The 18335-nt window shown below is 35.4% G+C and overlaps 1 protein-coding gene across 1 annotated transcript in view; it reads right to left on the bottom strand.

The window, feature by feature from the left end:
- Positions 1–18335, bottom strand: part of LOC123533521 (somatomedin-B and thrombospondin type-1 domain-containing protein-like) — a 67349-nt gene that overhangs the window by 30962 nt on the left and 18052 nt on the right. The window contains exon 2 of the mRNA XM_045315173.2: positions 11279–11488. Within this exon, the coding sequence (XP_045171108.2) occupies positions 11279–11488 (210 nt within the window). The remainder of the gene's footprint in view (positions 1–11278; positions 11489–18335) is intronic.

Genomic DNA, 18335 nt, shown 5'->3' with positions numbered 1-18335 from the left:
AACAAAAACTGTCTAACACACTTGATGGGGGCTTGAGAAAATGGAAGCCATACTGGCTCACGAGAGTCAGAGAGATAGACCTTGAAGTATGTTGAATCAAGGGGATCTGATTCATCATTCGTCATGACAGCTCTGATCATTTTGGCTTCGGCTGTTTTTCCATCATCCAACAAAGCTGTTTTGCTCTGCCACAATTCATGGTCTGTTTCTTGTAGGCCGTCAAACAGTGAGTTTAGATATGGCTGAAGTAATTCTTTTCGTTCTGATATTCTGAAAGGTACACCTCTACGAGCAAGCTGATTGTTGCCATAGATAGAATAGATTTCTTGGTTGGATAAGTCATAGGTTTCACAGTATCCTACAACAGTGTTCTTTACAGGTTTAATAAGGTGTATTGGAGTGGGCAGTCTGTCAAAGAATCTGTGTTGCTTCAACAGAGGACGTTTTCGTTTCTTTCCACTCATAGTTTTGTTGATGTGGTACTCTCTAATGTAGACATCAGGGATGGAAGATGCAGATTCCCAGGTGCTGGGTTTGTTTGGAGCCTTCCATTTGATTCTGTAGTAGAGAGTATCCTTGCTGCGTTTTGATGTAATGATTTTTTCTATGTCCTCTGCTGAAAATTTGTGTGTTGGTGTTTGTGCTGTTGTGGATGTTTGTGCTGTTTGTGGTGTTGTAGTAGTTTGCATGTTTGATGTTGTTTGCTGAGGATCTTCTTGTGTATGACTGGAATCATGAGGTTGTGATAGTGTTTCCTGTTGTTGTGACTGTTGCTGTGTTTGTGCAAGTTGTTGCTGATTGTGATTAGTGTCGTTTGTGACTTGACTGTTTGATGATTTTGCCCGTTTGACCTTTGCTTTTGATTTAGGATTTGCTGGTCGTTTACCTTTGTCCTGTGCATTAGATGTGTTAGTGTCTGTGTGTGTGTGATCATCCGTAGGTAGTTCTTCAGCATTCAAAGGTTCTTCCAGATGTTCATACCCTTCAGGTGGATTTGTTGGCCTGGACTCAGGGTCATGGTAGGACTTGAGGCGAGTGGCGTTAACAAGCACTTTGACTTCCTTGTTATCACTACAGCGCCTCAGCTTGTATGTATTGTGTGGACCATTAAACACAATGTAATATGGTCCAACCCATTTCTTATGCAATTTAGGGGCCATACCTGGAGGAACCTTTGTGCAAAATAACCATACTCTGTCAGCTGGCCTGTATTTGGGTTCTTGAGACCTTTTGTCATATTGTTCCTTATACTTGTCCTGTGCAAGTTTAATGTTTTCTGCAGCTATTTTCCTGGCAATGTCAAGGTTATGCAGAATCTGGGAAAGATGAGTCTTGAAAGAAGCAGAAAGAGTAGTTTTGGGAGTGAGGGCTGTGTCTATAGGCAGACGCATCTCACGGCCGAAAAGTAAGAAGAAAGGAGAGTGTTGAGTTGATTGGGTAGCAGGAGTCATGCGATATGCCATCATAATTGAAGGAAGAAGTTCTGGCCAATCATCCTGCTGTCCCTTACAGTAAAGGCGAAGAGACTGAAGGATTACACTGTTCATTCGCTCCACAGATCCATTAAGTAATGGTCTGTAAGAACTTGTGTAGAACCGTGTAATTTGGAAAAGTTCACAGAGTGCCTTGACAAGCTGCGAAAGGAACTGCTGACCTCTGTCAGACACAAGGACATTAGGGGCTCCATAGCGGCATATGACCTCTTTGAAGAGAATGGCTGCCACTTCAGTAGCCTCTTGTGTGCGAAGTGGAAAAGCTTCGCACCATTTAGAGTAGCTATCCACTACAAGAAGTACATATTTGTATTTGTCCTTTGTTGTTGGAAGGCCTCCTAAAATGTCAATGTGCCATCTATGAAAAAGGTCAACAACAGGCATAGGTTGAAGGGGTGGTGGTTTGCCATGTATGTCCCTCTTCACCTGCTGACATTGGTTACATGACTGTATATATTTTTGGCAGTCACTGAACATGGTGGGCCAATAATATTTTTGTCTGAGTGCAGCATATGTGCGCTCAAATCCCTGGTGCATGCCACCGGCTAGACTGTCGTGATATGATTTCAAAACATCATCACGCAGAATAAATGGGACACACACCTGTGTAATAAGTTTCTGGTCCTTTGGGATGCCTTTTGGGCCTAGGTGTATATAAATGTAGTAAAACACCATGTTCAGAAAGTTCATACTGTTCTGCCTCAGCTACTACCTGTTTTGCTTTCTTAGGTTCGTCTGGGAGTTCCTGTTTTAATTTATAATTGAAAAATGTTTCTGTAAAATTCATCATCCCTTTGTAGAAATATCAGGTCCATGTTTTGTGTAATAGGGTCTTCCATTTTCTGTTGTGTTTGGGAGTCTTCTTTGTTTGGTGCTGTCTCAGTGCAGGCAGTGGCTGGAGCTACAGATGGAGTGGGAACATTGTCGTGACTGTAAACAAGTGTCACAGCTGCCAGTTCTCTAGACTTGGTGTCTGAGACCGTACAGACCAGTTCACTTGGGTCACTTTGTTCCTTGCCACTTTTCTCATTCGCTTCATGGTAGAGGCGACGCGAGAGTCCATCTGCATTTCCATTAGCACTAGAAGCCTTGTGAACGATCTCGAAGTTGTAGCCCTGAAGTGTCAGAGCCCATCTACCGAGACGTCCTTGGCAGTTCTTAATGTGCTTCAACCACTTCACAGAAACGTTATCTGTGTACACTGTAAAGAAGTTGTTGGCAAGGTAGGGTCTGAAATGTTTCACAGCTTCTACCAGAGCCAACCCCTCCTTATCTGTGATGTGCCATCTTAACTCATGGCCATGTAGAGTTCTTCCACCATATGAAATAGGATGTTCAAGACCATTATCATCCAATTGTGACAATACGTAACCAATGGAATGATCAGAACTGTCTGTTGCTAGAATAAATGGTCTATCAAATCTAGGGAAGGCTAGAATAGGCGGAGAAGAAAGAGCTTTCTTTAAAGTCTTAAATGCATTTTCACATTCAGGTGTCCATTTGAATTTAGAGTCCTTTTTAAGAAGTGCTGATAGGGGATTTGCAATTTTGGCATAAGATTTAATGAATTTCCTGTAGTATGAAGTCATACCGAGAAAAGATTTGACTTGTTTCACATTTTTGGGAGTTGGATACTCATCAATGGCTTTTGTTTTATCTGGGTTGACTTTGATACCGTGTTTTGAGATGACATGCCCAAGATATTCAATCTCATGGGTTGCAAATTTGCATTTTGCGGGCTGAAGAGTGAGATTTGCTGAGCTTAGATTAGAAAAGACTTGAGATAAGTGATCGAGGTGTTCTTCAAAGTTGTGAGAAAAGACAAGAATGTCGTCGATGTAAACAAGAGCAATTTTCCAGTTAAGATGTTTCAGAACTTTGCACATTAGATTTTGAAAGGTGATAGGAGAGTTCATTAAGCCAAAAGGTAAGCGAGTCCAAGTGTAAACAGATTGATGAGTGACAAAAGCGGCCTTGTGAGCTGTTTCTGGATCAAGAGGTACTTGCCAAAAACCACTCTTAAGGTCAAGAACAGAGAAAATTTCAGCCTTAGCATCAGCAATGGTATCAAAGACATCAGATATATGGGGAATGGGAAAAGACATTGGTTCCGTGGTCTTATTCAAATCACGGTAATCTATAGTAAAGCGATATTCGCCATTCTTTTTCTTAACAAGCACCACAGGGCTATTCCATGGTGAGTCAGACTCTTCAATGAAACCATGGTCAAGCATTTCTTTGACCTGCCGCTCAGTTTCGCGGCGCATATCAGGACTTTGTCTGTAGGGAGCTTCTTAATGGGCTTAGCATTTCCTGTTTCAATTCTGTGAGAGAATAGATTTGTGAGACCTAATTCAGAAAAGTCCTTTGCAAAAGTTTTTCTGTTTTTACCAATGAATATTAAGAGTCTTCTCTTCTGGTCAGAGGTGAGATCAGAGTCATTAAGGTTGATTCCAAGATCTTCTGCAATTTCAATATAGTGCTCATCAGTTAGTGTGTCGGTGTGAATAGAATTGACAGATGCGGGAGCTTCAGAATTTTCAGAAGTAGGAAGATCAGTAACTTGTGTGACATTAGCACAGTTAATTTCAGAAAGAACAGAAACTCTAGCATTAGATTTTAGAAAGACAGGAAGAGCAGTTGGATTCATGAGACGGTACTGTATTTTCCCATCCACAACTGTAGAAAGACATTTGCCTCCTGCCAGTTCATCTTTTACTAGATTCTGTGGCGGCTCCACACAGCACAATCTCACCATCCTTAAATTTGTTAGTCTTTAAGGGAAGGATAAATTCTGAGTGTGGAGGTATAACATGCGATGTTAGGGTTTTACCAAAATCAGTTTTAGCAAGATCTGGTGAAATTAAAGAGATAGTGATTTGGTTAGTGTTTTCCTTGTTAATTGTTATACTGTTAGATTGGAAATTCAGCTGGAATCCTTCTTTCTTCATAAAATCTCTTCCAAGAATGACTGGTTCATGAAGTGTCGAGAAGACATGGAAAGTGTGTTGAAAGGGGAAACCATCAATAAGAAAAGAAAGATTGATAGTTCCTAGCACTGAATGGATCTCACCACATACACCATAAATATGAGCAATTTGGGCAGGGTCATACTGAGGGTCTTTAGAAAATTTTGACAATATGTTCACTAATACAAGAAATACCAGCACCGGAATCAAAGAGTGTTTGGTACCGTTTTGAATGGATTTGAATAAAAGCCCTACAGTTTTGGTCTAGAGAAGAAACTAAAGAAATAGTGGGTTTGACCTCACAATCATTGGTAATGTTAGCACAGGTTTGTTTAGAGCACTGCCAAGGAGCCTTATAAGAAGCCATTTTATCTAGAGCACTTAAAAGTCTAAATACTAATACAATGGAAAAAATATATATCTTTACAAAAATTTACTTAGTCTAGTGAAATAAGTTATAATTGTTGAACTAGTTGAAATAATGGTAAGTGAAAATACTCAACTTTAGGTTAAGTTTGCTTTAAACATTTAAGTTTAATTGTAAAACTTGTAATCAAGTTCGAAACTGTACAAAATAATAGAATTTTCCCAGCACTTGCAAAAATGTGTACTCAAAGTAGAGATTATTAAATAAATTTTACTGAAAATTTGTGAATATAGCTTGGAAACAACAATTTAATGAAAAACTTTGATTAAATGTGTTCAAATTTTCTACTATCTACCATGAAAATACAACAAAGTAGATGAAATTGTGCAAAAGCTGTTCTGAATAGAATAAAGTAACAATATCAATTGGTTAACAACAACTGTTTCAAATACACGAGAAACAATATAGCACTAAATGTTGAAATTTCACTTACCAAAATATAGCACTTTAAGAATTTTCAATTGTCTTGATGTTTATCACATCATATCTGTTGTTTCTGGCTTCTTCTGGTCTTCTTCTGGATGACGGCTCTTCTCTCAAGTAACAGCTCAAATGCGGTCAGTCCCTGACTTCAGTAGGTTCCTAATTTTAGGTTATGGTGGTTTGTTTTTAGTGTTTATGAAATATCTGCTTTAATTAGCTCTGATCCCTCAATTACATTAACAATTCTAGGATTGTCTGTTGCAGTTTATTTTATTAGCATTTTGATCCCCGAGTTTACTTTCAGAACTTTTTGTTTTCTTCTGATTTTGACATTCAAGTCCACAATAGCACTTTCACAAGTTGTTGTAATTCTTCTTCAAAGTTTAGTCCATTTCTCATATGTAATGATCGTACCTCGGATTCTCTCACCACAAATCTGTGACCGTCGGTTCGGCAGCTCCAAATAGTTGTGGGGGGAAATTATGCTCAAGTGGTAACTGACCACCGAAGACCGATCAGTCAACAGATATTTTGGAGTGGGGTCATTGCCCCTGTATGGTTGCACAAATGATAAACTCCATGTTTCAGTTCAGTAATTAATTCTTTTATTTTATGATGGACACCAATGTGTAGTTTATGTAATGTTATTTCAATATTTTAGTATAGTCCAGTATTCCAAATGTTATCAAAGTTCTATGTTCAAAATACAGTTAAAGATAAACACATCCAAGACAAGCACCGAAATTGTATTCTATACTGTCAATTTAGTTTAGCGATGTTGCTTGTTCGAAATTACAAAGAAGACTGATTTTTAGTTGGAAAACAAATTATATGTTTCCAAGGACAATCTCCAGGGTAACCATATTAGCCAATAAAAATTTAAAAGTAATTTTATATTTAAACCAATGAAAATTATTGTAACAAAAAGGTGAAATCATTTACTTAAGAATTTAGAAGTTTACTTAAGAACATGCCTGGGCTTCACACTTAATCAGCCAAGGAAGCCAAGGTGTTTGTTAACAAAAGCACCTAATGCAAAGTGCTAAAAGCAAAATCTGTTTTATAATCAAAAGTGTTTAGAAAGTGATAAAGTAAAAATTTCTGACATGTTTAAGCAGGAAAATAATAAGTTAAGTAACACATGTCCAAGCAAATAATGTTACAAAATAGAAAAATCAATTTTGAATAATTTTTACTTAAATTCACAAGATTTGAAATTAAAATAATAAAATTTTAATTTATCATTAAAATTTTATGAAAGAATTTGGCTGATTTTATAGCCTGGTTACAGAACCCTACCATTGGTCAGTTTCAAATTTGAGATAAGAAACAACCAATCAGATGCTACACTTCTCAGACTGGTCTCCAAACTCTGTTTCATAAACTTGGACTCTGTGGCAATAGTTTTTGGACTGGTCTCAGCAAATCTAGTTCCTTGGTGTCTTTTCCCATTGCTTATCTTTACTAGTAGTCTAGAATTGTTAAGAATATTTTTGTTTTTGCTTCTGTAGGAGTTCTTGATTTCATGAACTGTTCAAGTCCTGTTCTTGGAAAAAAAACGTCTTGAACGACACTGTTCATGAACTCTTCCAGAATGATGTTTATGAACTATTTCTGAACTGGTTCACAAGCTGTTCAAGCAGGTTCATGAACTGTTCTTAAACGGTGTGGCATTATTTCATTCATGAATTGTTGGTGCACAGTTCCACAGTTAATGAACTTCTATTCTTTAATTCAATTTAAGAACAGTTCATGAATTGTCCTTCAACTTTTTACAGCGGTACATACATGAACATAATTTTTGAAATATAGGTCTTAGCAATCACATCGACTTATTTGCAAAATAACATAATTCTCTGATTTTGCACCCATCAAAATGCCAAACAAAAAATATCTTTCATAAATCTTTCATAAATCTTTCATAAACCATCATCATTAAAATTCGTTTTTAAAAACCTATTTGTAACATTAGGATTAAATCCATTCAAAACTATAATATATCAAAATTCAACTCTTATATTTGATTTACCAGCCAGATTATATGAAAAGCTGACATTTACCAGCCAGATTATATGAAAAGCTGACATAAAACATCTTAAGAGGTTTTTCATTCAAAATTTATGGTCTCTATTTAGATGTAGTATTTATCACACTTAGCTATGTTATTATGCACTTAACATTTTTTATTTCATACCAAATATAACAAAATATGATAAATCCTATAAAAAGATGACGATTTGTGCCAAAATATTAAAGCCAAATGTATCTATGCTATGCAAAACACAGTCCCTATTCTTGCATTATTGGTATCGTAAATTTTGTGGTTATATATATTTATGTCCAATGAAATACCAGCTTGGCAAATACTACAAAATTTCATGCCCACCAATGAAAAGATTTCACAGTAATGATTCCATTTTGGCAAACTTTAACTTTTCAAAAAAATTAAAATTCAGTAGGCAGCCATTTTAGTCATTTAAAATCAGTCTCGAAGTACACATATGAAAACATAAAGTTTTCATTGTTATAGAATTAATACCATTTCATTTTCTCTTGCTATAAAATCTGTCTCAACACATTAAAAAATCCTCCATTTTTTACCTCAATTAAAAGCTTGTCAATTTAAATGCTTGCTCTAACCCTTTTTTTGCAAATAAAAATTTGAATGTAATCCAATAAAAGTCATCATTTTCACATTTTGATAACTGTTAACATTTTTATTTCTTTAAAAGATAATAGAATTTTGACGCCATTCAAGTCATAAATAGTAAAGATTAATGTTCAATCTTTTTTTTTCTGGAGCTTTTAAATTTTTTTTCTAGCAATAAAACAAGACCTCAAAGATTTTTGAACAAAGGGCAAAAAACTTTCAAACAATGAAACAATAACAATGAAAACTAACTTAATGCTCTTTCTGAAATCATCATGTTTAAAAGCTGCTGCCCTAGACTGGTTCCTAGGAAAATACAAGGTAACCACAAACTGGACTCAAAAACTGTAATACCAGTCTAAGATTTAAATGCAGCCTTGCCATTGGTCTTTTATCTCCTGCTGATCAGAAGCAACCAATCAAATGCTAGACTTTTGAGACCAGTCACCAGGTTCAGTTTTATTACCTCTTTGGCTCAGCATTAAATTGTCTAATAAAGAGGCACAGTCATGACCTTGCAATGGCTTGGACCAGTGTCTGTAACAGCACCTTAAATGCTTTTCCTCAAGTCTTAAAGTTCATGGCTGGAGAATGTTGAGTTTGTTTGTTTTCTGCAATTTTGTGCCAATAACTATCTATGAAATGCATTTCGAGAATAGTATTTTCATTCCTCTTTAATACCGCTTCATCTATAAAGCTGATAACACCTGTATGTCAACCTGTCAAGACGCTATTTTACAATTTCGGACATTAAAGGCAAGACTGCAATTTGATACCAGGTTTTGCGGTTTCAGTAGTCCCACGGCTATGTAAAATGCTCCATTAAACCTTTACAAGCGTGGTTAAATCGGCAGCTCATGAAATGGCCCACCAAAAAAATAAAAAAAATACAGAAACAACCAAATATGGCAAATTCTCTTTCATCCAAGGTTAAAATAAAACTTGAAAACAAAATTCCACAGGAGGAAAAAAATGTAGTATGTAATATGCACAGTTTTTCAACAGCTTTATAAGGAGACCATAATTTATTAACCACAAAACCTCAATACCTCTAATTAAATAATTGTTGAAAAGGAGCTTAATTGAACACACACATACTCAAATATCTCTAAACTTTTTGTCAGATACAGTATTTTTTCACAGTAGATTAACCTAATGTCTCAAATATGTACAAAAGAGATCAGGCACTAGGCTACTCTACATTGTTACAGTTTTAATCTGCGGTAAGATTTATTAAGATGATAACCTAATGTGTCAAAGCAAACACTTCTTCTTTTTTTTTTATCTCCAAATCTTTTATTGTGTTTCAAAATTTATTTCATTGCCAGTAGGTCAAACCTGAATCATGAGGAAAGAAGTATCAAAGTAATATGAGCCGTGCCATGAGAAAACCAACATAATGGGTTTGCGACCATCATGGATCCAGACCAGCCTGCGCATCCGCGCAGTCTGGTCAGGATCCATGCTGTTCGCTAACAGTTTCTCTGATTGCAATAGACTTGAAAGCGAACAGCATGGATCCTGATCAGACTGCGCAGATGCGAAGGCTGGTCTGGATCCATGCTGGTCGCAAAGCCACTATGTTGGTTTTCTCATGGCATGGTTCAAATGTAGGTTCGAAGCTTAAGGAAACAGAACAAGACAATATAAAAAGCAAATATCATTCACATGACAGCACATTGCTTCATGTAAACATGAGCAAGTAGCTGTGTATATGTGAAAGCTGAATGCATGAGCAGGACACATTATCTGGAGATGAAAGCTGAAAGCTGCATTCATGAGCAAGAATTTTCAACCATCTTATCTGAAGGTGAAAACTGCACTTATGAGCAAGAAGTTTTCATCAGATTATCTGAAGGAGAAAGCTGCATTCATGAGCAAAATGTTTCTATCACATTATCTGAAGAAGAAAGCTGCATTCATGAGCAAAATGTTTCTATCACATTATCTGAAGGAGAAAGTTGCATTCATGAGCAAAATGTTTCCATCACATTATCTGAAGGTGAAAGCTGCATTCATGAACAAAATGTTTCCATCACATTATCTGAAGGTGAAAGCTGCATTCATGAGCAAAATGTTTCCATGACATTATCTGAAGGTGAAAGTTGCATGCAAGCATGAGCATAATGTTTCCATCAGATTATCTGAAGGCGGAAGTTGCATTCATGAGCAAAATGTTTCTATCACATTATCTGAAGGTGAAAGTTGCATTCATGAGCAAAATGTTTCCATTACATTATCTGAAGGTGAAAGTTGCATGCAAGCATGAGCATAATGTTTCCATCAGATTATCTGAAGGTGGAAGTTGCATTCATGAGCAAAATGTTTCTATCACATTATCTGAAGGTGAAAGTTGCATTCACGAGCAAAATGTTTCCATCACATTATCTGAAGGTGGAAGTTGCATTCATGAGCAAAATTTTTCTATCACATTATCTGAAGGTGGAAGTTGCATGCAAGCATGAGCAGGTAGTTTTCATCATATTATATGAAGGTGACAGCTGCATTCTTGAGCAAGAATCTTCCTTCACATTTTGTGAAGATGAAAGCTAGTACATTCATCCATGAACACAGAATAGTTTGCTGAAGTACAACTGGTGGAAACGGCTAAAATTTTGGATTAATGTGATCCTAACCTAACCCGAACCAAAGACAACCAAGCAAACATTCAAAGGCTTGTGAAAGAAAATGTATCTTTAATGTCCCTTCTGTGCTGCCATACATAAATTACACAAAACTGGAAACTTTGTTTTTATCTATAAATGAAATGAATGTAACTGAAATAGAATTTTTGCCATGATTCTTGAGTAGCAAAAACAGACACTTTAATTAAATTCAGATTTATTTAAAAGATTGTTAATACAAGTTTGCTAAGATACCTGAAGGGCACTATAAACTGATTATCGCAATTCAATGTCTGCATTAAATCATCGTATCTTCGAAATCAAAAACTCACATAAATTGTTTATTGACATGACAATCTATTTGATGTAAACAAGTCTTTTTTTATGCAATCAAAGTTTTCATAAAACAGAAATCCGGGCTTTACATAAAATTATGATTTAGCGAAGCTTGCAGATGGCAACATATTTGGCACAGTAAGCCATTTCAGAAAAGTTTGCGGTCAGCTTGGTATCTTAAAAGTATAGATGGACAGGGCAGGAAATTAAATGGCTTATTTTGGCACAAGTCTACAGCAACCTGGTATCTATGATAACAACTTAAAATAACAAACTCTGATTATACAAGTCAAGCTTTTTCATATTACTGCATGCATGTTTTCTTCTGGAACATCTAGGCCAGTGTGTCACCTTACCTGCCATTTCTTCCCTAGAATATTCGACGCTCTGTTGTAGACATCCATATTCTCCGTAACAAGCTTTTTTTGATTTCGTGGCAGTTGGGCATCTTTTTCCACCAAAAGCGCGCTCCTGAGTTATGGCACGTTTCCTGTGTTTACGACCCCGGCCACAAGAATTTGAGCACTGTGACCATTCACTCCACTCACCCATTAGACAGTCTCGCGCTGAAATACGTAAAAATAAAGGATAAGTTACTCTGCCATAGAATGAAAATAGGGCATACTAAAAGTTTTACATATCACTTGCTTGGACCTTGACAAACACTGAAATTGAGTGACACCTTCTACCAGAAAAGGCATACCTCTCGCTGCAGCCAATGCATTTACCAAGACACTTGCCTCATCAGTCCAATGTTATTGAATGTCTGCTTCACATAATTATGCTACAGTTACAACCTGTTCAACACTTTCTACTTCCTTCATTTGAAATCATTCACAAGTGGAACAGAACATAAATAAAAACTTTGGAGGGGGGGGGGGGGGGGGGGGGGGGGGGGGGGGGGGGGGGGGGGGGGGGGTTAGAGTCAACAACACAAATTAGGTCATAATGTTGGTTTTTCCGGTGTTTAATAGTGGAGGAAGACCGCAGGTGCCCCTCCTGGCACCATTTCAGGCATAGGCGGAAACCAAGGTAGAACCACCGACCTTCGGACTAGTGGTAAAAAGGTCATCATCATAAAATAACTGTTATAATAATCACCTACTATCTTGGGCTATGTCCTAATGGTCAATATCACTTTTTCCAGGCCAATAAAACCTTGTATAAACCTCATTAAAAGCCAATAATTGAACAATATTCACACTGGTATATACAGTAGTCAATTCTTGAAAACCAAATACTTTATTTTACCTGGCCTTTATAAAACTAAATCAATTTAATCAGAAATTGCTGATACATCATTATCTGTTACCACCTGTGTTTCTACTTCTCTAAAAAGGTCATATTTTGTAAACATTGTAGGGGAAAAAAAACTAAAATCTTTTTTTGTGAAGTTTTCAAATATAGAGCAGACCTTATCAATTTACAAATATTTACACAAGCACAGAAATAATCCACTATATCTGTAATCCAATTTTATGAATGAATAGTGACCTAGCAGGTTTAAAATGAGTCATAGCTAATTTATTATCTATTTCTTCGATTGATCTTGGTTAATGGGACCTCCTTCAGACTTACTACCTTTTCTTCCAAGCTCGGTTTATCTATCAAGCAGGGGGTCTACCAATGAACAAGGAGTATCTTGTTACCAATTTCTGCACTAAACACTGGTCTTTAAGTTAATTAAGACAGTTGTGCTGGCACTAATTTGATAAATACATATCAAAAACTAGCATGTTTTTCCAACAACCAAATGTCATATCCGAGACAAAAATTATTTATAGCTCAATATAATGAACATCAGCAATTTGAACATCTAATTTCTTACATTTACAATTTATTAATGTTGTTTTGCTGGACTAAAAAATTTCTTGCTAAACTACAAAATGTCTTCAAAGAAAATTTATATATTTTTAGCAATTACGTAAACCTCTGTATTTTATAGCTTTAAACGTCCCTGAAAAAGGACAACAATATGACAACAAAATTTCAAAACTATCAGATCCTGAGGGTGGCCATTAAGATACCTTACACACAAAGAAAACGTCTCGATTCAGGTAACATTTTGCCTATATTCTCCTTGTTATTTGACAGGAACGCTTCTCCCAACTGCTTTTTGTGGACTGTGTAAAAATTGTACACACTTTCACAGTCTGAGTTTTGCAAATGTTTGTCAAAAGTACTGAGAACTTATTGCAACTGTTTTGTGCTAAGGAAAGCACTCATTTTGCTGTCTAGACGCTCCTTATCTTATGAACATCTGTCAAGTAATAAGGAAAATATTGGCAAAATGTCACCTGAATTAGGATATTTTCTCCCTGTTTACAGTATCAAAATCTGCTTACATAAGCAGAAATTAATCTTTTTTTCTTTTTTTTCAGAAAAGATAACATAAGCCTGATAAAGTCTTCTGTCATAGCTGTATCATAACAGTATCCTTTGTCAGTTTTTTTTCAAGCATGATTTATATGTTACTCATCATTTTGACAGTACTTGTTCTACTGGCCATTGACTCCTCCATACACTTGCTGGCTATGAGATCATGGCAAAATAATGATGCGCAAATAATGATTTGTTATTTATATACACTCTCAGTGTCAGAAAGGTAATGAACTTTTAAATATATGTCAGTATTTAACCTTGCAAAACATGAGTTACTAAGTATTAAACCGTCCTGGTGAAATTTTCTTTTTCAACTTCTTGTAAATATTACATTTTCAGTTTAGTAATACGACTTGCAGAAGAAACAAAAGGGGCATAATGTATGAGCAAAAGAACTCTATAAATACATTGAAGTTCTGATTTTGAAAAAAAAACAAACTTTAATATTTTTTTCATTTTCTTTGAACTGTCTCATTATAATGGTCTTTCTCTTTTTCATCTTCGGGGAAATAATAAAATGTGTAATGATCCCATTAAGTTAATAGAAATATCATCTGTTATTGTCTACAACTTGTGAAGTAATTAGCCATTTAGAAATCCTATCTTTATTTAAATCAAGCATTTTGGTGACCTTGATCAGTAAATTCAACATCAATATCACTTGGAGGCATTATAACAGATGGACATGGGTCTTTCATCTTTCATTTTCCATTAATGATTAATGAACTAAATGATGATTGATTTCATCTTAAATTTCAAACATAAAATATTCAAGGACACAAGAAACTAATCAGGTTTGAGAGCTATTATCATATTTTGTATAAAGACCATTTAAATCTCTTCATTTCATAGCAATCACTGCAGCAGATTTGTAAATATGTCTGCATGAAGCCGCATAAAGCATATGCATTTGCATTGAAAACATGAATTTATTAAATGAACTGAATACTGGATCATAGGAAAGCAATGTGAACATCAAGCAAATATCACTGCAAACATCTTTAATCTTAACCCTGCTAAATTTCGAAAATGGACTGGTCCATCATTCAAAATGGGCAATACCATTTATTATTCTAAGGGGTGTTCAATGAAAATTTACTAACTGAATAGCAAACAGTGCAGACTGATCTTGGTCTGCACTGGTCACAAAGGCAGAATCACTTGCCGTCAGCAGGCTAAACGTTAATGGTGAGCGCTGTCTTCTTGAAACAGGGTTGTGTACTATGCCCCAACGATAACTTGATATTTACAAACATGACTATAAATAGATTAAAATGGAACATAGGGAATTCAACATTTTTCTAACATGTTACAATCTAAATATTTCTAGATTTTGTACCAACTACGAATTAGCTCAGTGGTAAAGCATACTGTCCATGTTCATGGATCTTTTGCCGTGTGGGTTAGAAACTCAGCATCGACAGTCAATTTCTATTTCACTTTTGCATAAAAATTAAGATTCCTTCATGAGCTCTGTGACAACACGACAGAGAGGTATCTAAAGGCGATATGGCAGATCAGAATAGTTTATTATATATAAAATATGATATTGATTAAATGCATGCACTTTAGCCATGCAAATAATGAAAATACTATTGTGTTAAATAAAGACATACGGTATATACAAATACAAACCATCAAAGAAAGAAACAAAAATACCGAAACAAAAAATGAAAACGAATAGGAAAAACAAAAAAACAAAAATCTGAAAAAAAACCTTATGAGGATTCGAACCCACAAAATGATTCGCTTATATCCCATTCTTGTCTGCATTTTACCCAACTGAGCTATGTTGCCATATACTAAGTGGATATTTAAAATGAAACAAATACTAATATTTGCCTATCAAGTAATGTGCAAGTATAATGCATTGTTATTTCATCAGTTATCATGAATTAGACTCGTCCTCGCGTTTCGGCGGGAATCACGTTATTATTGGGGATAAGTACCATGAATATTTTCAAACTTTAACTCAAGAAATCATACAGTGTTGAGAACATCTGAAAAAGTAATTATCAACATAAGGAGGTCAACTGCTTAGTGCAAACTGAATACAATATTGTGAGCACATTTCATATATCTTCACAGACTAAGTTTAATACCTCCTCCTTTTAACAGCTGCTGAAGAAGAAAAGTCTACAGAAATCTGATTACACGGTAGTTCCAAACTAGTTACAAGCTTTCAATAAATTCAGGTAAAATGATCAATTTTAAATTAAACATTTTAATAATATCTGTTCAATGTGTCTCCTAATTGCATGTTTGATTTCTTATACATGCAAGAATAAATGGCTGTTTTTCATAAAACTTGCTGTAACAATTACATTCAATTAAACTTTGACCAGAAAGATCACCTACATGGTCCATATAGCAAAAAAACTGCCCCCAATGAAAATTTTATTGCTATTTTATTTGGATGCAATTACTGAGCCATCTAATTTATCTTGATTTTGTGACCTTTTTATTTCCTGTTATACATGTTAGGAGATAAAAAAAAAATTTTGACCTTAGGTTTTCATTAATTTGTATGACTATGAAGAAATATACATTCTGGCTGTTAAAGTTGCTATATAAAGGAGAAAATTGCATGGAACACTTTAACATCATTCTGACAGTAGCTAAGGAGATATTGCAAGCAGATATTGAAATGAAAGACCTTGGAACAGCAGAGTAACAATACCTCAGAATTTTTAGATGGTTGCACATGCATTGTTTACAATGTAGCACAAGTTTTCAACGGTATCAGTAGCCAAACAAAATTTTCACGGATGCAAACAAGAAATATTAAGAAATTACGACCAAATGAACCTTTTTTTTTTGTTAAATCTTGTAATTTATTTGTCTCTATTGTACCAACATCCTTACCAGACCAGATATATCTTTAAATCAGGTCAGAGCTTTTATTATATACCTGTCTAAACCGTTGCACATCCTTTAGTAGAAATTTAATCATCTACCTGCCACATTCTTTTCACTTTTGACAAATCACCTAGAAGACTTTTTGCAGTTACTTATCTACTGTTACATGATGTTATCATGTAATCTGAATGTAGGTATGGATAGATATAAGTGTACCACTTGTTGTAGTGTGGGTTATTACAGGAGATCTTATCTCTAGGTTCTCGCCTAGCTCTGATATAACAATAGCCTGTGCAACAGAAGCAAGTGTAACAATGTGAAGATAGGCATCAGTTTCAGCTTGATTATAGTCTAGACCTTCAGCTTCAAATTTCACTAATTGCGTCAGATAGCCCTGAATCATCAAATTATCAACAAAAAATTGACAGTTTGTCTGGGGATGGATACTGCAGTTGTTTCTATGACTTTTTTAAAAATAAATTTTGCTCACATTTATACTGCTCCACAATATTTTGCTTTATGCTTTTTTCTCACTATAGCTGTTTTAATGTCCATTACAATTTCTAAATTAAAGATAAAATTTTATTTAGAATTTAACCCTTACCATGCAGGACACAATTGGTTCTGCCTTTGCGACCAGGTAGATCATGATGTGCAGTCTGATCATGATCTGCACTGTTTGCTATTCAGCCAGTATCTTTTGGGTAAGCACCCCTTTTAACAGTCAATGGTACTGTGTAAGTTGGAAGATGGACAAGTTCATTATAGAAATTTAGCATGGTAAGGGTTAATAAGAGTGGCAGATTCACTGGTAGTGGTACAGACTTTTCTTATATAGGAACTGGAGTTTTTTCTGTAAATAGCAGGCCAAGGGAGGTGTGGAATTTATCAGGGAGGGATGTTTATACAGAAGAATACTGCACATGCTTTGTGTAACACATTGATATACCACCTATTATAATGACTGCACAATGGAACTCACAGTCTTTACTTAACATTTGTCTTCCTTGACTCTTATTTCTATATTTACATACCAAAATGTGAAGATCAAACTAACTTAAATGGACATTCATTAACCTCAATTACCGAATGATCAGTGTGACAGATAGTAAGATTGTTACATAGATAGGGCAATATGTCCAACTCTCACAACATGACACCTGTTTGTTCCCCTAGGGCTGCAACTTCTTCACACTATATTAGGTCAGTGATGCAGTATATGTCAGTCTCCGGCTGGGTCGTGACCTTCACTAATGGGCTGCAACCAGGTACAGGAACATAGTAATTAAACTAAGGAATAGAGTTCCACAGCAAAGAAGGGCCTACAATAGGTGCTTTGACTTTTCAAATGAGTTTTCTAAGCACAAAGTGAATTTTGCAAAACCGAAAACTCTCATCCAGTTCTGAAGAATATTAGTTCAAAATAATAAAATTTTTACAGCTGACATATATATTTCAACACAATTCATTTTTTACAATAGTTGGGACCTTTTTTTTACAAAAAATAAAGAAATAAAGGGTAAAATATTGCCAAACTTGAAAATCATTGCCACCCTGTTTTCTTTACAATTTCATTGAAATTTTCTATTTTGAGCATGCATCTAGAATTACTCATTACCCGATAAATCATTTTGTCGTTTCAAAGTCTTGTCAATGAAACCGATGCATTTTAATCATTTGCATCATAAAATTTACTTGTATGAGTCATAATTTCAAACAAAAATTTTTCGAAAAAGCTACTGATGCATGATTCAGTAAAACTGTCAAATGCTGAAAAAATTACAAAGCTGGCTCAAGGTCATGAAATGCTTTTTTCTAGTTCTACCCTTTTGTTCAATTTATCAATATATCAACTGGCTTGATTTAGAGTACAAGTCCTGGGAAACACCATTGAAAATACAAGGATGATTTTTTAATCTTTAGCCTACTAAATTTCTAAAATGGACTAGTCCATCATTCAATTTGGGAAATACCATTTATTATTCGAAGGGCTGTTCACCGAAAATTTACAGACTGAATAGCAAACAGTGCAAACCACGATCAGCCTGCACAATGATCTTGGTCTGCACTGGTTGCAAAGGCAGAATCTCTTGCCGCCAGCAGGCTAAATAAGAGTATTTTGTATGTCGAAACAGGAACAAGACCCTGAAAAAAAAATCTGGCATGTTAAAG

The sequence above is a fragment of the Mercenaria mercenaria genome, chromosome 12, assembly GCF_021730395.1.
Source record: "Mercenaria mercenaria strain notata chromosome 12, MADL_Memer_1, whole genome shotgun sequence".
Taxonomy (NCBI): Eukaryota; Metazoa; Mollusca; class Bivalvia; order Venerida; family Veneridae; genus Mercenaria; species Mercenaria mercenaria.
The sequence above is the reverse complement of the archived record's forward strand: the minus strand, read 5'-3'. Positions and strand labels throughout refer to the sequence as shown.